An 18518-nucleotide genomic window follows, 5' to 3' on the forward strand; every position below is an offset into this window, starting at 1 on the left:
TCTTGTCTTTCCCTACAAGACCTTGTTCAAAACATTCATTCTCTGCCTCTTTACCATAATTCAAAATTATCAATTAAAGTTAAAAATAAAAGGTGTGATAGGAATTGTGTTTGTTCTTCAGTGTTTGCCTTGTTTAATACTTTAACTCAAAAGAATAAATAATATGTACAATGCTACATGTTGTATCAGGGGAATGAGTTACAAAGGTCTTTGGTGATTGCTAATTACACCTCACAGGTGACCACTACCCTACATGGATGTCTGGGCTTGACCAACGGAATGCCTACTCTCTGGAGATTGATTCTTGCTAACAATGTAGTGTAAAGGCATAGAATACAGCTTGAGAAAAATGGTGCTTGAGTCTTTGTTTCATCATTCATTGTCCAAGTGGCTTTAGGCAAAACATTTCACTTCTCTGAACTTTAATTTTTATCTGTTATACAGTATCTACTTCCCAGGATTGTTATGCAGATCAAATGGAATCAAGTATGTGAAAATACTCTGAAAACAGTAGAGAAAGGGCTTTGTAATCCATAAAATGCTATGCAAATGTGAAAAGGAGTGCTATGAAAAGATAACTGGACATGGGGTCAAAATGCATGGTGCAGGAATTCCCTGGCAGTCCAGTGGTTAGGACTTCATCTGTGCTTCCACTGCAGGGGGCCCAGGTTCGACCCCTGGTTGGGGAACTAAGATCCCGCAAGTTGCATGGTGTGGTAAAAACAAAACAAAAACAAAAACAAACAAATAAACAAAAACCATGGTGCTGTGGGTTGACCTGTGTCCTACAAAATGACATATTGAAGTCCTAATCCCCAGTACCTGTAAGTGTGACCTTATTTGGAAACAGGGCATTTGCAGATGTAATTAAATTAAGATGAGATCACTAGGGTGGGCCCTAATCCAATATGACTAGTGTCCTTATAAGACGAGAAAACAGAGAAACAGGGAAGAATGCCATGTAAAGGTGGGTGCAGAGACTGGAGTGATGCATCTGTAAGCTAAGAACCACAATGGATGCCAACCATCATCAGAAATTAATGCAGAGGCATGGAAAAGATTCTCCCTCAAAGCCCTCAGAAGGAGCCAGTCCTGCTGACACCTTGATTTCGGACTCCTAGCCTCTGGAACTGAGGGATGGTTCATTTCTTTTGTTTTAAGCTACCCAGCATGTGATACTTTGTTGTGGCAGCCCTAGGAAACTAACTCACATGGGTGTGAATTAGCTCCATCACTTATTAACTATTTGAATTTGGGTTTAATTACTTAAAAATTTCCCCTGATAACTTAAGGACACTTACCTTTCTGTGATCGTTTCTCTGAGACCACTGGCCACTCCTTTGACCACGGTGCTAGCTTTGGGGGTCAGCACCACCTGAGATATAAAAAATGATCCCTTCTTCCTTCTCTCAGTGATGGATGCCTGAAGAAACTGGATCAGTTTTTCCGGGTCTGTGGTGTTGGCCCAGGGTGCTGGCATCATCTGCCCAGGCCAGAGAAAGGGTACTTCCAGAGCCACTGGACTGTGGTAGAAGACCAGCACTTGGTAGTCCTTCTCCCACAGGTACTTTAGACTCACTTCCTGGGCAAAAATCGCTGGGCACATTTTATTTCCATAGATGTCTTTCAGCATTTGGACGAGTTTTTCATGGTGATACTTCTGCATCCCATAAAAGTGGTTGAAGTCCAAGAATACTACCTCCTTATGGTGATCTGTGAGGAATGCATTGATCTCCTCAAGGCCTTCATTGACTTTGGCACTGAACAAACCATGAGCAAAGTAGAGTTCATTGTCGGGGTCTCTGGGCTTGGTGGAAATTCGAAGATCAAAATAACGGATCCCAGCTCCTAGCTGACCAGTAAAGTTCATAGTTTGAGTGGCTAGCCATTTCCGCATCAGCTTTTTGGCCACAGTTCCAAACACAGAGACAAAATTCTGGACAGTTTCTGGCTGTTCAGGCCCCACTGGAGAGGCTTCGTCAATGTAGAAGCTGAAGGAATCATGAGATCCTAGAAGAATAACAAGGCACAATGTGGTTACATTTCAGTCCTTTGTCCTTCCCACCTTCTTTCCCTCTTGCCATGTCCATATCTCTCCCTCAAATGAGCCAAAGGAAATATGAAGGAATATTTACCTAGTACATTCAAATGTCTTAGAAGGGTCTTTTCTTATAACCTAGTATAGTACACGGAGGACTTCAACTGACCAAATGGTTTGTAAAATGATAAGAAAAAAATCCCAACTAATCAATTTTTTAAAATTCAAAAGATCATCTTCTACTTCTGTAAACCAAGAATTTAATATATTCATTAGGATTGGTTTTCCATATAGGTGGCATAAGTGACCATTCATAAAGTAGAATTTATAGGAACTCACAAGTTCCCAAATACTTTGTCTACAATCTTGCCCTTTCCCTCTATTTTGGGTTGACTGTAAGCCTAGAGGGCTTGTTTCAATGAATAAAGAAGACCTTTTCACAGGTAGATGATCAGTGTTACTTCCTGCACATTGGAAAGCACAAGAGGTCATGGGAATAAAGGAGGGGAGAAATAAGGCAAGAGGACGGTACAATTGCTGATATTTTATCATCATTCTTGACCCTGCATTTGGGCAATTGTGAATGTAGATGAAGTCAGGTACTTTTTACATATTGAATAAACAATTATTTTTTTCTTGCAAGTTAACACAACTGACAGTATTTAAAAATTAACTAGTAGACTATTTTCTTCACAGATATTTCCTCTCTACAGTGAATGCTCTCTTTGGAGTTGCTTCCAAATTTAGAAGAATTTCTTCCTAGGGAAAACCTATTTAATTATTTATTTTTGGCAGTTACAAATATCAAACCTCCAGAAATGTAGCAATGAACATGTGTATGATTTGCCTGTAAGTACAGAGTGCCATTTAAAATATGATTGGACCCAATAAAGGAAAATTATTTCATTTTAATTTTAGAGACACAGATGTAGAGAACAAACGTATGGACACCAAGGGGGGAAAGTGGCGGGGGGTGGTGGTTGTGTGATGAATTGGGAGATTGGGATTGACATATATACACTAATATGTATAAAATGGATAACTAATAAGAACGTGCTGTATAAAAAAATAAATAAAATAAAATTCAAAATTTAAAAGAAATATTCAGAAACATTACAGAGAATCTTCACCTAAAAGTTCTTTTAAATAATTTTTAAAGGTAAATGTAAGATTACCAGATCAAAATAAAGTTCTTCTGACTTTGAAAAAAAAAAAAAGCCTCCTTTATGTCTTGGTAAAATTAAATTAATATATTCTGGATTTTTCACACATTAGAAAAGGCAGATGTCATTATTCCCCATCAGTTACTCAGGCTTCCTTACACCTTGTTGCTCACTCCTGATTTACATCCATTGAGGTACAGCTTTTTCTAGATTTTTCACTCTTCCAACCCAAGATGTGTACTTGCGCACATGCGCTCACACACACACACACACACACACACACACACACACACCTGTAAGTTTATTATCATCACCTCAGGGCCTTTAACTGTTAAGCTATTTGAAGCAAATTTTTTTAGTGATGCAATATTTATCTTTGTCTATATTCCATATCTATGTCAATCTATATCTCTGTGCCTGTATGTATATCTATTTATCTATGTCTAGCAGTAAACAGCCTACAGTAATCACAAGAGTATGGATTTTAGACACCATGGTGGGTTGTTAGAAAAAATAGTTTGAAAAATACTTTGATACCTTGCAAATCATAACCTTTTAAGACTTGGAACAGATAATTCCTCAGAATTATTGGAATTTTTCAAACAATGAAAGGTAACCCCAAAATATAGAAATGCCACATATAATTTCATCCAGAACTTTCTGATCTATTTATCTTTAGTAGATGGTATGGGAAGAAAATGTCAGCACTTTCTGGATAAGGAAAACTGTCAGTTTGGATCTGGCATTGGCAAATTTTAATAGGGATTTAAATTGCTGCATGTTGATTTATTAGTTGCTGTTCAGTGAATGGCTAATATAAATGAAGAAACTAAACTGTACTATGGTTTAATATACAGTAAGATTATGTTTTAAGAAAGAAATAAAAAAGTGAGCTTAAGAAGAGTTATAATGAAATGATCTAGGATTGGATTAAAATAAGTATAAATAAATAAATAAACCCTCAAAATAAGGGTTAATTTATAAAATTTTAAATTAATTTACAGGCACGTGAAGAAAAGGTGGATGAAAGTAATTAGTTACTTCTGTAATCTAATAGAAGACATAATTGGAAGCACGCAGAAAGGGAATTAAATATGACTAGATTTCTTCTTTCAGAAATGAGTTGCTCCTGGTTTTTGACATGTTACTAGAAATATTAATTTGCTATTAAGGCCAAAATAAGGTAATATTAAAAATAAAAATTAAAAACAGATAACAGGCAGAAGGAGAAACCACTGATACCCCCACCAGTATTTGTTCTAAGCTAGATGACTCTGATGTGCAGAATTATTCACCAGATACAAATATTATTTGAAGAGGAGAATTAAATTATCAATCAACATAAAACACTATCTATGCATTTTGGGAGAAAATACATAATCTAACATCGGCCAAGAAAGAATATTTTCAAGACTTTTAATTTCATTTGGAATAGTAGTTCCTCCCCAATTTCAAAATTTCCTCTAAACCATGAAGCTTTCTATTTGTTTGAACTTAAAACAAAAATACAGCAGTACTACTTTATGACTTTCAATAACAGAGAAAGCCTCTGGCCCAGCCCTGTGTCTTTAAAATCAGGGAGCCTGCCCATGAGCAAAACAGTGCTAAACACTATTTCTTTGTTCTAAGTCCACAACCTGTGTGCCTTCTCTGGTCTAATATTTTGCTTCTACACTGGTTCAGTATTCCTGTCCTCTTATCTGCTTGTCCTCTTATTCTTTTTTTATCTACCGCCCAAACTCATACCTTGGACATGATACTTAAAGTTGCTCCTTTGATTCTGAACTTAGCCTTTCAATTTTGGGTTTGATTTGTCCTCTTTACTCAGACAAGAGCTGGCCACTCCCATTATGAACCCAGGCCAGTCAAGTTCCTTTGCTCTGGCTCTGAATAAGTGAATGGAATGGAAGAGGTTATTTTCTTTCATTTCTTAGAAACAGCCACTTTTATTAGTTTCTCCTCAGTCGGCTACATCATTCCCTCATTCAGACAGTAGGCATACTTCTAAGACAGACCCTAACATTCCCTGCCATCCTGACATTTACATCTCTCTGTTGATTGTGGGCCCAATCTAGTGACTTTTTCCTAATAAATTAAATAGCACAACCATGATGGGATACCACTTTTGAGATTATGCTGCAAAAGACTGTGACCTCCATCATGCTACTCTCTCTCTTGCTGGTTTTGCTGAAGCAAACTGCTGTGTTGCAGAGGTCCATGTGACAAAGACCTGGGAATGGCCTCCAGCCAGCAGCAAGTTAGGAACAAAGCCCCTCAGTCCAACAGCCCTCAAAGATCTGAATCCTTCAATAGCCACTGAGTAACCTTGGAAGTACATCCTGCCCCAGTGGGATCTCGACTGTAGCCTTGTGAGAGATCTTGAAGCAGAGGATTCAGTTAATATTTGCCTAGACTCCTGACCCACAGAAACTGTGTGTTGTTTTAAGTGACTAAGTTTGGGGATAATTTGTTACATAGCAATAGTTAACTAATGAAAGCTATAACAACCCTTTGGGGTTAATGAGGGCATTTGAGGTCTACAAACCCAACTGCCTAATATAAGAACTTGAAATGTTAATGAAGAGAAATTAAATTTAAAATGTTCATATGCATCTCTCTATGCTTGTACACTACGTATCAGCTAAGAGAAAGAGTGAAAGAAATCAAGTTGGTTTGAAAAGTTTTCCTGAATGGAGGAGTTACTCCATTCTGCATTCTGGTATGGATGATCTTAGATGTCATCTAGTCTAATCAGCTAGAATGCAGCATCCATTTTATTAACTCAACAGTGTAAGGGATCTGTGTGATCATCTCATTTTTATGGTCTCTTGTAGTACTGAACTTAACATCTCATCTTATCATTTGCTGTGGTAGGATCGCCCCCCCAAACTTCCATCCCCTGTTATAGATGTCCTGTATAATCCCCTCCACTTGAACATGGTAAATATGAGGGATATCATTCTCATGATTATGTTCCAGTATATGGAAGAGTTTTTTTTTTTTTCAGATGTAATTAAGGTCCCTAATCAGTTGGCTTTGAGTTAACCAAAGAGAGATAATCTTGAGTGGACCTAACCTAAGCAGGTTAAGCCCATCAAACAGAGACAACAAACAGCAGCAGATGTTCTGTTGTCCTTAAGAAACAAAATGCAATGTGGTAGAGAGGACCATGTGGCAGTTGAAGCGATTAATAGCCCACCAAAGTGATATGAAAATTACTTTGAGCTGAATATATCTGAACAATCAGCAGCCACAGAAAGAAACATTATCTAAATTTAAATAGAGCCTCTGAAAATATAGTTAGCATTGACTTCCCTCCCAGGGAGTTACTTTATTGGGGAAAAACAAAAACAAACAAACAAAAAAAAACAAAAAACGACACTTAGCACCAGAAGTGTGAGTTTAGCTGCTTGTTAGAATTAAAAAAAAAAGAAAAAGAACATTCCATACTCTCCCATTGAAGCCCTATCTACCTCTCTTTTGTTAAGTTTAGTATATAAGCCTTTTCTTTCTGGTTATTCCAGTGAGTTACTAGTCTCTGAGTGCTTCTGCATGTACACCGTGCATGCATAAATAAACATTGTCTTTTCTCCTGTTAATCTATCTACTGTTGATTAATTTGCAGACCACCAATCACTGGACCCAAGTTGGAAGAGGAAAAGATTTCCTTCTTATAAATTGAAGAGCTGGCAGCTTCTAGGAGCTGAGGCCCACAGTCCTACAACTCAAAGAACTAGATTCTGCCAACAATCAGCAAGCTTGCAAGAAGATCCTTAGCCTCAAATGCAATTACAGCCTTGGCCAATACTTTGATTTCAGACTGATGCAGCCTAGTCTTCATATGAAATTAGGCAATGCAGTACTTTGAAAACAGCATTGAATGTGTTGGAAGACTAGGCTCGAATTCAAGCTCAGTTACTAACTCAAAGTTTAACACTGGAGGGTCATCAGATTGTTAACTCTTCTGGTTTTGGATTTTCCAATTTGTTCCATTAAGATACTCTCCACACCTACTTCATATGATTCTTACCAGGAAGAAACGAACCCATGTTCATGAAGGTTCCATAAAAGAACTATAAAACTTAAATTACAATTATTTTCATATGGTGATATACCTAGTCACAAAACATCTATTCACTTGTGGCTAGGAAAAACATTACCTAGACAAACACACATTGGGACATCTGTGCAAGCAGGAATGGAAATGATTTAAGTTGCAGGATTTAGATTTATGTAAATGTTTTTTGAAAATAAGATTCTTATCCATCACTTGTCTAAGATTTAGAAAATGTAGGACAATCAACATTACCACATTTCTTGTTGCTTTGAACAGCAGCTAAATATTTACATTCTGCCATGTTAAGAAAATTGATCTGTTATGTATATTAAGTACTACCTCTCTTCCATTCAGTATCTTTCCAGTATTATTTATAAAAGCTCTTTGAGATGGAGTTCTGGTTGGTCTCTCAGTTTGGCCACAGTTCCATTTCAAATTCTGCAAAATTATGGGTTTAATAAACATCAAAGAAAATGCATCAAGTTCATTTCATCTGTGAACCTTCAGAACAAGAAGGCCCAGGAGGCTAAGGTTTGACATGTTCATGAGTGTGCAATTCTGGTATCTATATCCTGATCTTAGAATTCAGGCTCTGACTCCATCAGTATAAGAACTGCTCCTCTCCTGGTCTCTGCAGGGCACTAAGCTTGCTTGCAAAAGTTTATGCATAGGACTCTATATTTCCCTTTCCTTGCCTGTTTTATTTAGCACAGCGCCACGGTTTTTAAGATTCCTGCTTTCTGGGAACAGGTTTCCTGTGTATTTGATATCTTGGTACCTTTTGGGATTATAAGGCCACCACCACAGGAGTAGGGAAGCATACGTACCTGCAATCTGTGAACCGAAAGAAGACTGCTGGATGAAGGGGTGAAAGAGTGTATTTAGCTTTTGACGCCCTTTTCTAAGGTAGAAGATAAGCAGGTGGTAGTATCTCCACTTTCCATGGGAAGAGACAGAGTTCTGGAGTGAAGTTTACCCATTGATCTTCCCTTCATGAAAGTCTCAGTCCTAGTCTTCTTTTGCAACTTACATGTATTCCCTTCTCTGTGGCAAAGCCTTTGTTCACTCATGGTGGTCTTCCTTTCCCCTGAATTCACAGTTCGTCCAGTCTGCAGCTCCTTCTCATCAACCAGTAACAGTTATTAGATGTTGTAACTAATGCTCATTATGCTCATTGAATTTTTATTCAGTCTTTATATCTTGCTCTCCACCTGCAATCCCCCAACGTACATATTGATTTTAATCTAGATTGTAAGCTTCCCCAAAAGAAAAAACTATGCCTTATAATCTCCTGTGCCCACTACTCTATCCAGCTTTATAAATATAAAAACATTTGGTTCAAGTCAATGGGTCAAAAATTGTTCACATGGGATATGCTATAAAAGTAAAATCACTACTTCTACTAATAACCATTTTTACAGATCAGGCCATTATTGACCCCCTTTTTCTTTACTATTTCCTTTTAGATTTCTCAGAAAATTAGTCTACACAGCCTGGCTCTCTCTCCCTAACTTTGGTTCCATCTTTAACTGCTGTAATCAGACTATCATGATTGTAACTCATATAAAACCTCTGTGAAATATCCTCAGTGACTACTAAAGAAACTCACCAGCCTTCTGTGATCTCATTCCTAAATCCTAGCTCAGAGCTTAGCAGGCATTTAAGTTAACATTGTTGAATAAAGGAATGAGTGAATCCTGCTCAGCCTTGCTGGAACATTTGATACTGCTGTACTTCCTTCTTGAAATATTTTCCTCCTTTGGCTTTTTAGCCATGACTCTTCCCTAGTTTTTCTACTTTCTTGTAACTGTCCTTTCTCAGTCTCCTTTGCTGCCTCTTGCTGCTCTTCCAACTCCTAAATGAGAGTGTTACCCAAAGTTCTATTCAAGACTTCAACTTGCTCCATGCTTCTTCCTAGGGTGATCTCATTCAATTCTTTGGCCTCATGCCTTGTAATAGATGCATAATAAATTGATACCATCCAGTCTGACCTACATTACAGATTCCCTGTCTGCCTATCAGGTAACTAAATTTCATTGCTCCATGGGAAACTTAAACTTAAAATGTTTTAGATGAAACATAGTATCTTCCCCTTCAAACCTGCTCCTTTATATGTGTCTCTATCATACTTATCTCATATTCCTTCCATCTCATCCTTGGATTCATCTTGAATTCTTACCTGCCCCTCAAACCTCACATTCAGTCAGCCTTAAAGTCCCATTGCACTGACCTCCAAATCCTCTCTCAGATATGGCCTCTTCTTTTCCATTCCATTGCCAATGGCCTGGTTTCTGGTTGGGACCACTGACATAGCTTTTAGGTAATGTTCCCTTTATCCTAGCTACTACCATTTAACCTTCCTCTTCAGGCATTATCCTGCCTCAGCCTCTAGAATGGATTTAATCTTAGAAAAAAAGCTATAGAATTGATTCCAGACAATAGAGTGGCATGTCTCATCAAATTCCTCTTGCTTTCTGTCTCACTTTCATTAACAGGAATCTTGTCTTGGTAACTTATCCAGTATTCAAGTCTTCTAAGGAAATTATTTTCTCTTATGACCCCCTCCCACCCTTAGGATACTGAAATTTCACCACTAAATGTTAGGCTGGTAAGTAGAACTTAGTTATGTGTTGAGTCTCTCTGCCTGTTGGTGTTCCTTCAATATCATTGACTCCAGAGTACTAATTAGTCAGCTCCATTCCCTGTTACCTTGTACTAAAATCCCTAAACACAACTCTGTGTGGACTCTGGCCTTGAGAGGGTACAAACCTGATTGATGGCATATAAGACTCTGACCTCAGCACATGATCATCTCTGCAGGTAGATCTGTACTGCCCCATTCCCGGTAGTACTTAAACAAAACCTAGTATTGGTTTCTGACTGTAATAGAGTAGGGAAAATACACAGATTATGAAAAAGTATTAATTCTCAAATCACTTTTACTTGATTTGGAAGTCAGTCAATTCTCTCCAATTGTAACTACACAATGCTCAATCTGACAGAAAAAAATGTCAAAATTAATTATTTGGTTATTATTTGACAACCTACAATTAATCTCATTAATTTTTTTTCCCCATTGATTAAAGTGATCGGTTATTTGGATTTTTTAGAGACAAAGTCCAAACCTTGAGGAATAAGGATCACTCCTTATTCCTGTCATGTAATCTTGCTTCAGTCCTCCAGCACACGATCAGGGCTTTGTGGACAATACAAGCGATTTTGTGTCATCAGAGATAATGCACAATATGTAACACAAACCAAAACACTTCTAAAACTGAACAGATAATTAAAAACTACATGCTTGTAATTTAATATTTGTACTTCACTTGACATAAGTGTATAGGAAATATAATTTTTAATATTAAATTAAACCCGACACATCTTGTAGAACACTGAGATTAATCCTTTTGTAAGGAAAAATCAAAATGATCATGCTGTGTTTTCTCCTTGGATAAATCTGTATCTTTCATATTGTGTAAAGCCTCACTCAGCACGACTCAGAGACAGTAAGCTGAAGTAAAGGAGGTTGGTTTCTTTACTTTTAAGTCTTTTGATCCAGGATCCCAGATGCTAAATTTGAGAAGCCTTATTACATTAATGCCTCCCAGTAGAGAAGCTCAATATTCATCACAATTTCTTTAAACTTGCTGGGTTGTTTCTTTAAACCAATAGATGAGCTGACAGTGAATAGTTTAGAGCAGCAGAGTTTCAGTCAAGGGGCAGAAAAGAAAGCCTGCTCCAACTGCCACCCTTGGTGAAACTTATTAAACCTCTTTTTCATATAGATTTCCTTTTAAGGACTATCAATAGGGCTGTCTGAAAAATAATTAAAAGACACCCCAAGGAATAAAGAATCCCTAAATTACTGCTAACTTCCCGTAAACCAGCTCAGCTATACATTCTCCCCCTCCACTACAGCATCTGCCTGCACCATTCTCAGCCGAGAGTCAAATGGAATCATTCCCTGAGGTTCTGCTGTGTACAGGAGCTGCTAAACCAGGGATAACAGTATCCCAAACTTCTAAATCTGCCAACACAGCATTGGTGAGGGCAGCTTCCTAAATGGGAAGGTCCTGAGACCAGGAAGAATCTATACATGAAATACAAAGATTTAAGAGGAAAATCAATAGAGCAGCAATACTGTTAGGTAATCAGAAAGACCAATAGACCCATCTGTTTCCCTAGATAAGTGGTACTTAACCAGGGTTGATTTTGATCCAGGAAATATTTGACAACACCTGGAGATGTTCTGTGTTGTTATAAGTGAAGGGGGCAGTGCTACTGGCATTGAGTGGGTAGACGGCCAGAGATGCAGCTGACCATCCTGCAATGCACTGGACAGCTTCCACAACAAAGAATCAACCAGCCCAAAATGTCTGTACAGTAGTCCCCCTCATCTGCAGGGAATATGTTCCAAGACACCCAGTGGATGCCTGAAACCATGAATAGTACCAAATCCTATATATACTATGTTTTTTCCTATACGGACATACATATGATAAAGTTTAACTTAAAAATTAGGCACAGTAAGAGACTATCTGAATTGCCAGCATCACTACTCTTGTACTTTCCGGCCATTATTAAGTAAAATAAGTGTTACTTGAACACAAGCACTGAGATACCATGGCAGTCTATCTGATAACCAAGATGGCTAAGTGACCCATGGGCGGGATATGCCGCTCAAAGGGATGATTCACTGCCAAGGTGGGACAGAGCAGTCAGCATGAGATTTCATCACACTACTTAAACACTGAGCAACTTAAAACTTATGAATTGTTCATTTCTGGAATTTTCCATGTAATATTTTTGGGCCACAGATGACCTGGATAACTGAAACCTCAAAAAGCAGAACATCGAATAAGGGGGGACTACTGTACTAACAAGGTTGAGAAAGCTTGCTCTAGTTGAAACTGTACAGGCAGATAAACTAATTTCCAGAAGTAGAAACCAAACATGGAATTGTCTCCCTCTACCCACACACACATTTTCCCACAGTAAAACTCATCTCTCACATGCTTCTCATTGTGCCATTTTACTTTGAAGATATTCTGAATACTTACAGCAACTAAAACTATCACACATGAAGCACTGCTTTTTTTTTTAACATCTTTATTGGAGTATAATTACAATCTTGTGTTAGTTTCTGCTGTATGATAAAGTGAATCAGCTATATGCATACATATATCCCTATATACCCTCCCTCTTGTGTCTCCCTATCCACCCCTCTAGGTGGTCACAAAGCACAGAGCTGATCTCCCTGTGTTATGCAGCTACTTCCCACTAGCTATCTATTTTACATTTGGTAGTGTATATATGTACATGCCACTCTCTCACTTCTTCCCAGCTTGCCCTTCCCCCTCCCTGTGCCCTCAAGTTCATTCTCTACATTTGTGTCTTTATTCTTATCCTGTCACAAGGTTCTTCAGAACCAGTTTTTTTTTTTAGATTCCATATATATGTGTTAGCATATGGTATTTGTTTTTCTCTTTCTGACTTACTTTACTCTGTATGACAGACTCTAGGTCCATCCACCTCACTACGAATAACTCAATTTCATTTCTTTTTATGGCTGAGTAATATTCCATTGTATATATGTGCCACATCTTCTTTATCTATTCATCTGTCGATGGACACTTAGGTTGCTTCCATGTCCTGGCTATTATAAATAGAGCTGCAATGAACATTGTGGTATATGACACTTTTTGAATTATGGTTTTCTCAGGCTATATGCACAGTAGTGGGATTGCTGGGTCATATGGTAGTTCTATTTTTAGTTTTTTAAGGAACTTTCATACTGTTCTCCATAGTGGCTGTATCAATTTACATTCCCACCAAGAGTGCAAGAGGGTTCCACCCTCTCCAGCATTTATTGTTTGTGGATTCTTTGATGATGGCCATTCTGACTGGTGTGAGGTGATACCTCATTGTAGTTTTGATTTGCATATCTCTAATGATTAGTGATGTTGAGCATCCTTTCATGTGTTTGTTGGCAATCTGTATATCTTCTTTGGAGAAATGTCTCCTTAGGTTTTCTACCCATTTTGGGATTGGGTTTTTTGCTTTTTTGATATTGAGCTGCATGAACTGCTTGTATATTTTGGAGATTAATCCTTTGTCAGTTGCTTCATTTGCAAATATTTTCTCCCATTCTGATGGTTGTCTTTTCATCTTGTTTATGGTTTCCTTTGCTGTGCAAAAGCTTTGAAGTTTCATTAAGTCCCATTTGTTTATTTTTGTTTTTATTTCCATTTCTCTAGGAGGTGGGTCAAAAAGGATCTTGCTGTGATTTATGTCATACAGTGTTCTGCCTAGGTTTTCCTCTAAGAATTTGATGGTGTCTGGCCTTACATTTAGGTCTTTAGTCCATTTTGAGTTTATTTTTGTGTATGGTGTTAGGGAGGGTTCTAATTTCATTCTTTTACATGTAGCTATCCAGTTTTCCCAGCACCACTTATTGAAGAGGCTGTCTTTTATCCATTATATATTCTTGCCTCCTTTATCAAAGATAAGGTGACCATATGTGCGTGGGTCTATCTCTGGGCTTTCTATCCTGTTCCACTGACCGATATTTCTGTTTTTGTGCCAGTACCATACTGTCTTGATTACTGTAGCTTTGTAGTATAGTCTGAAGTCAGGGAGCCTGATTCCTCCACCTCCGTTTTTCTTCTCAAGATTGCTTTGGCTATTCGGGGTCTTTTGGGTTTCCATACACATTGTGAAGTTTTTTGTTCTAGTTCTGTGAAAAATGCCATTGGTAGTTTGATAGGGAGTGCATTGAACCTGTAGATTGCTTTGGGTAGTAGAGTCATTTTCACAATGTTGATTCTTCCAATCCAAGAACATATATCTCTCCATCTGTTTGTATAATCTTTCATTTCTTTCATCAGTGTCTTATAGTTTTCTGCATACAGGTCTTTTATCTCCTTAGGTAGGTTTATTCCTAGGTACTTTATTCTTTTTGTTGCAATGGTAATTGGGAGTGTTTCCTTAATTTCTCTCTCAGATTTTTCATCATTAGTCTATAGGAATGCAAGACATTGCTGTGCATTAATTTTGTATCCTGCTACTTTACGAAATTCATTGATTACCTCTAGTAGATTTCTGGTAGCATCTTTAGGATTCTCTATGTATAGTATCATGTCATCTGCAAACAGTGACAGTTTTATTTCTTCCTTTCCGATTTGGATTCTTTTTACTTCTTTTTCTTCTCTGTTTGCTGTGGCTAAAACTTCCAAAACTATGTTGAATAATAGTGGTGAGAGTGGGCAACCTTGTCTTGTTCCTGATATTAGTGGAAATGGTTTCAGTTTTTCACCATTGAGAATGATGTTGGCTGTGAGTTTGTCATATATGGCCTTTATTTTGTTGATGTAGGTTCCCTCAATGCCTACTTTCTGGAGGGTTTTTATCATAAGTGGGTGTTGAATTTTGTCAAAAGCTTTTTCTGTGTCAATTGAGATGATCATATGGTTTTTCTCCTTCAATTTGTTAATATGGTGTATCACGTTGATTGATTTGCATATACTGAAGAATCCTTGCATTCCTGGAATAAACCCCACTTGATCATGGTGTATGATCCTTTTAATGTGCTGTTGGATTCTGTTTGCTAGTATTTTGTTGAGGATTTTTGCATCTATGTTCATCACTGATATTGGCCTGTAGTTTTCTTTCCTTGTGACATCTTTGTCTGGTTTTGATATCAGGGTGATGGTGGCCTCGTAGAATGAATTTGGGAGTGTTCCTCCCTCTGCTATATTTTGGAAGAGTTTGAGAAGGATAGATGTTAGCTCTTCTCCAAATGTTTGATAGAATTCACCTGTGAAGCCATCTTGTCCTGGGCTTTTGTTTCTTGGAAGATTTTTAATCACAGTCTCAATTTCAGTGCTTGTGATTGGTCTGTTTATATTTTCTATTTCTTCCTGGTTCAGTCTCGGAAGGTTGTGCTTTACTAAGAATTTGTCCATTTCTTCCAGGTTGTCCGTTTTATTGGCATAGTGTTGCTTGTAGTAATCTCTCATGATCCTTTGTATTTCTGCAGTATCAGTTGTTACTTCTCCTTTTTCATTTCTAATTCTGTTGATTTGAGTCTTTTCCCTTTTTTTCTTGATGAGTCTGGCTAATGGTTTATCAATTTTTTAAATCTTCTTGAAGAACCTGCTTTTGGTTTTATTGATCTTTGCTATTGTTTCCTTCATTTCTTTTTCATTTATTTCCAATCTGATTTTTATTATTTCCTTTCTTCTGGTAACTTTGGGCTTTTTATGTTCTTCTTTCTGTAATTGCTTTAGCTGTAAGGTTAGGTTGTTTATTTGAGATGTTTATTGTTTCTTGAGGTAGGATTGTATTGCTATAAACTTCCCTCTTAGAACTGCTTTTGCTGCATCCCATAGGGTTTGGGTCATTGTGTTTTCATTTTCATTTGTTTCTAGGTATTTTTTTATTTCCTTTTTGATTTCTTCATTGATCTCTTGGTTATTTAGTGGTGTATAGTTTAGCCTCCATGTTTTTGTATATTTTACATTTTTTCCCCTGTAATTGATATATAGTAATTGATATCTAGTCTCATAGTGTTGTAGTTGGAAAAGATACTTGATATGATTTCAATTTTCTTAAATTTACCAAGGCTTGATTTGTGACCCACGATAAGATCTATCCTGGAGAATGTTCCATGAGTACTTGAGAAGAAAGTGTGTTCTGTTGTTTGATGGAATGTCCTATAAATATCAATTAAGTCCATCTTGTTTAATGTGTCATTTAAAGCTTGTATTTCCTTATTAATTTTCATTTTGGATGATCTGTCCATTGGTGAAATTGGGGTGTTAAAGTCCCCTATTCTTATTGTGTTACTCTCGGTTTCTCCCTTTATGGCTGTTAGCATTTGCCTTATGTATTGAGGTGCATAAATATTACAATTGTTATATCTTTTTCTTGGATTGATCCCTTGATCATTATGTAGTGTCCTTCTTTGTCTCTTGTAATAGTCTTTGTTTTAAAGTCTATTTTTTCTGATATGAGAATTGCTACTCCAGCTTTCTTTTGATTTCCATTTGCATGGAATATCTTTTTCCATCTCCTCACTTTCAGTCTGTATGTGTCCTTAGGTCTGAAGTGGGTCTCTTGTAGACAGCATATATGTGTGTCTTGTTTTGTATCCATTCAGCCAGTCTATGTCTTTTGGTTGGAACATTTAATCCATTTACATTTAAGGTAATTATCGATATGTATGTTCCTATTCCCATTTTCTTAATTGTTTTGGGTTTGTAATTGTAGGTCTTTTCCTTCTCTTGTGTTTCCTGCCTAGAGAAATTCCTTTAGCATTTGTTGTAAAGCTGCTTTGGTGGTGTGGCATTCTCTTCGATTTTGCTTGCCTGTAAAGTTTTTAATTACCCCATCGAATCTGACTGCGATCCTTGCTGGGTAGAGTAATGTTGGTTGTAGGTTTTTCCCTTTCATCACTTTAAATACATCCTGCTACTTCCTTCTGGCTTGCAGTGTTTCTGCTGAAAGGTCAACTGTTAACCTTATGGGGATTCCCTTGTATGTTGCTTTTCCCTTGCTGCTTTAATATTTTTTCGTTGTATTTAATTTTTGATAGTTTGATTAATATGTGTCTTGGCTGGTTTCTGCTTGGATTTATCCTCTATGGGACTCTCTGTGCTTCCTGGACTTGATTCACTATTGATTGACTTGTGATTGGCTTGATTGACTGTGTTTGTGTTCTCCTTTTTGCAGGCTCCAGGTTCGTAGTTCCTGTTGTTTTTGGTGTCTGCCCTCAGTGAGTAAAGCTGGTTCAGTGGCTTGTGTAGGCTTCCTGGTGGAGAGGACTGGTGCCTGTGTTCTAGTGTCTGAGGCTGGATCTTGTCCTTCTGGTGGCCAGGACCACGTCTGGTGGTGTGTTTTGGGGTGTCTATGAACTTATTAAGATTTTAGGCAGCCTCTCTGCTAATGGGTGGTGTTGTGTTCCTGTCTTGCTAGTTGTTTGGCGTGGGTGTCCAGCACTGGACCTTGCTCGTCATTGAGTGGAGTTGGGTCTTAACGTTGAGATGGAGATCTCTGGGAGAGCTCTTGCTGAGTGATATTACGTGGGGCCAGGAGGTCTGTGGTGGTCCAATGTCCTGAACTTGGCTCTCCCACCTCAGAGGCACAGGCCTGACACCTGGCCGGAGTACCAAGACCCTGTCAGCCACACAGCTCAGAAAAGAAGGGAGAAAAGAAAGAAAAAAATAATAAAATAAAATAAAATGTTATTAAAATAAAAAATGTTTAAAAATTATTAAAATAAAAAAGTTCTTAATAAAAAATAAGGAAGAAGCAGCCAAACCAGTAAATAAATCCACCAGTGATAACAAGCGCTAAAAGCTATACTAATATACACATACAAATCAGTAACTAGTCTGTCACATACAGCAAACTGCAAGTCTACAGTTGCTCCCAAAGTCCACTGCCTCAATTTTGGGGTGATACGTTGTCTATTCAGGTATTCCACAAATGCAGGGTATATCAAGTTGATTGTGGAGATTTAATCCGCTGCTCCTGAAGCTGCATAGAGAAATTTCCCTTTGTCTTCTTTGTTTGCACAGCTTCTGGGGTTCAGCTTTGGATTTGGCCCTGTCTCTGCATGTAGGTCACCCTCTGGCATCTGTTCTTCACCCAGACAGGAGGCGATTAAAGGAACGGCTGATTAAGGGGCTCTGGCTCACTCAGGCCGGGGGGAGGGAGGCGTATGGATGTGGGGCGAGCCTGTGGCGGCAGAGGCTGGCATGACATTGCAACAGCCTGTGGTGCACCGTGTGTTCTCCCGAGTAAGTTGTCCCTGGATCCCGGGACCCTGGCAGTGGCAGGCTGCACAGGCTCCCAGGAGGGGCGGTGTGGAAAGTGACCTGTGCTTGCACACAGGCTTCTTGGTGGCGGCAGCAGCCTTAGTGTTTCATGCCCGTCTCTGGGGTCCGCGCTGATAGCCGAGGTTCGCGCCCGTCTCTGGAGCTCGTTTAGGCGGTGCTCTGCCTTCTGTGGGCAGACGGGGAAGGAACCCCCTCTCCTTGTGCACCTCGAAACAATGGTGTCTTGCCTCTTAGGCAGGTCCAGACTATTTCCCGGACTCCCTCCCGGCTAGCTGTGGCGCACTAGCCCCTTCAGGCTGTGTTCACGCAGCCAGCCCCAGTCCTCTCCCTGCGATCCGACCTCCGAAGCCCGAGCCTCAGCTCCCAGCCCCGCCTGCCCCGGCGGGTGAGCAGACAAGCCTCTCGGGCTGGTGAGTGCT

General features: G+C 38.6%; 1 protein-coding gene across 1 annotated transcript in view; it reads right to left on the minus strand.

The window, feature by feature from the left end:
- The window catches only part of PLCXD3 (phosphatidylinositol specific phospholipase C X domain containing 3), a 164289-nt gene that overhangs the window by 51183 nt on the left and 94588 nt on the right, over positions 1 to 18518 (minus strand). The window contains exon 2 of the mRNA XM_036848071.1: positions 1302 to 2010. Coding sequence (XP_036703966.1) covers positions 1302 to 2010 — 709 coding nt within the window. The remainder of the gene's footprint in view (positions 1 to 1301; positions 2011 to 18518) is intronic.

The sequence above is a fragment of the Balaenoptera musculus genome, chromosome 3 (assembly GCF_009873245.2).
Source record: "Balaenoptera musculus isolate JJ_BM4_2016_0621 chromosome 3, mBalMus1.pri.v3, whole genome shotgun sequence".
Lineage (NCBI taxonomy): Eukaryota > Metazoa > Chordata > Mammalia > Artiodactyla > Balaenopteridae > Balaenoptera > Balaenoptera musculus.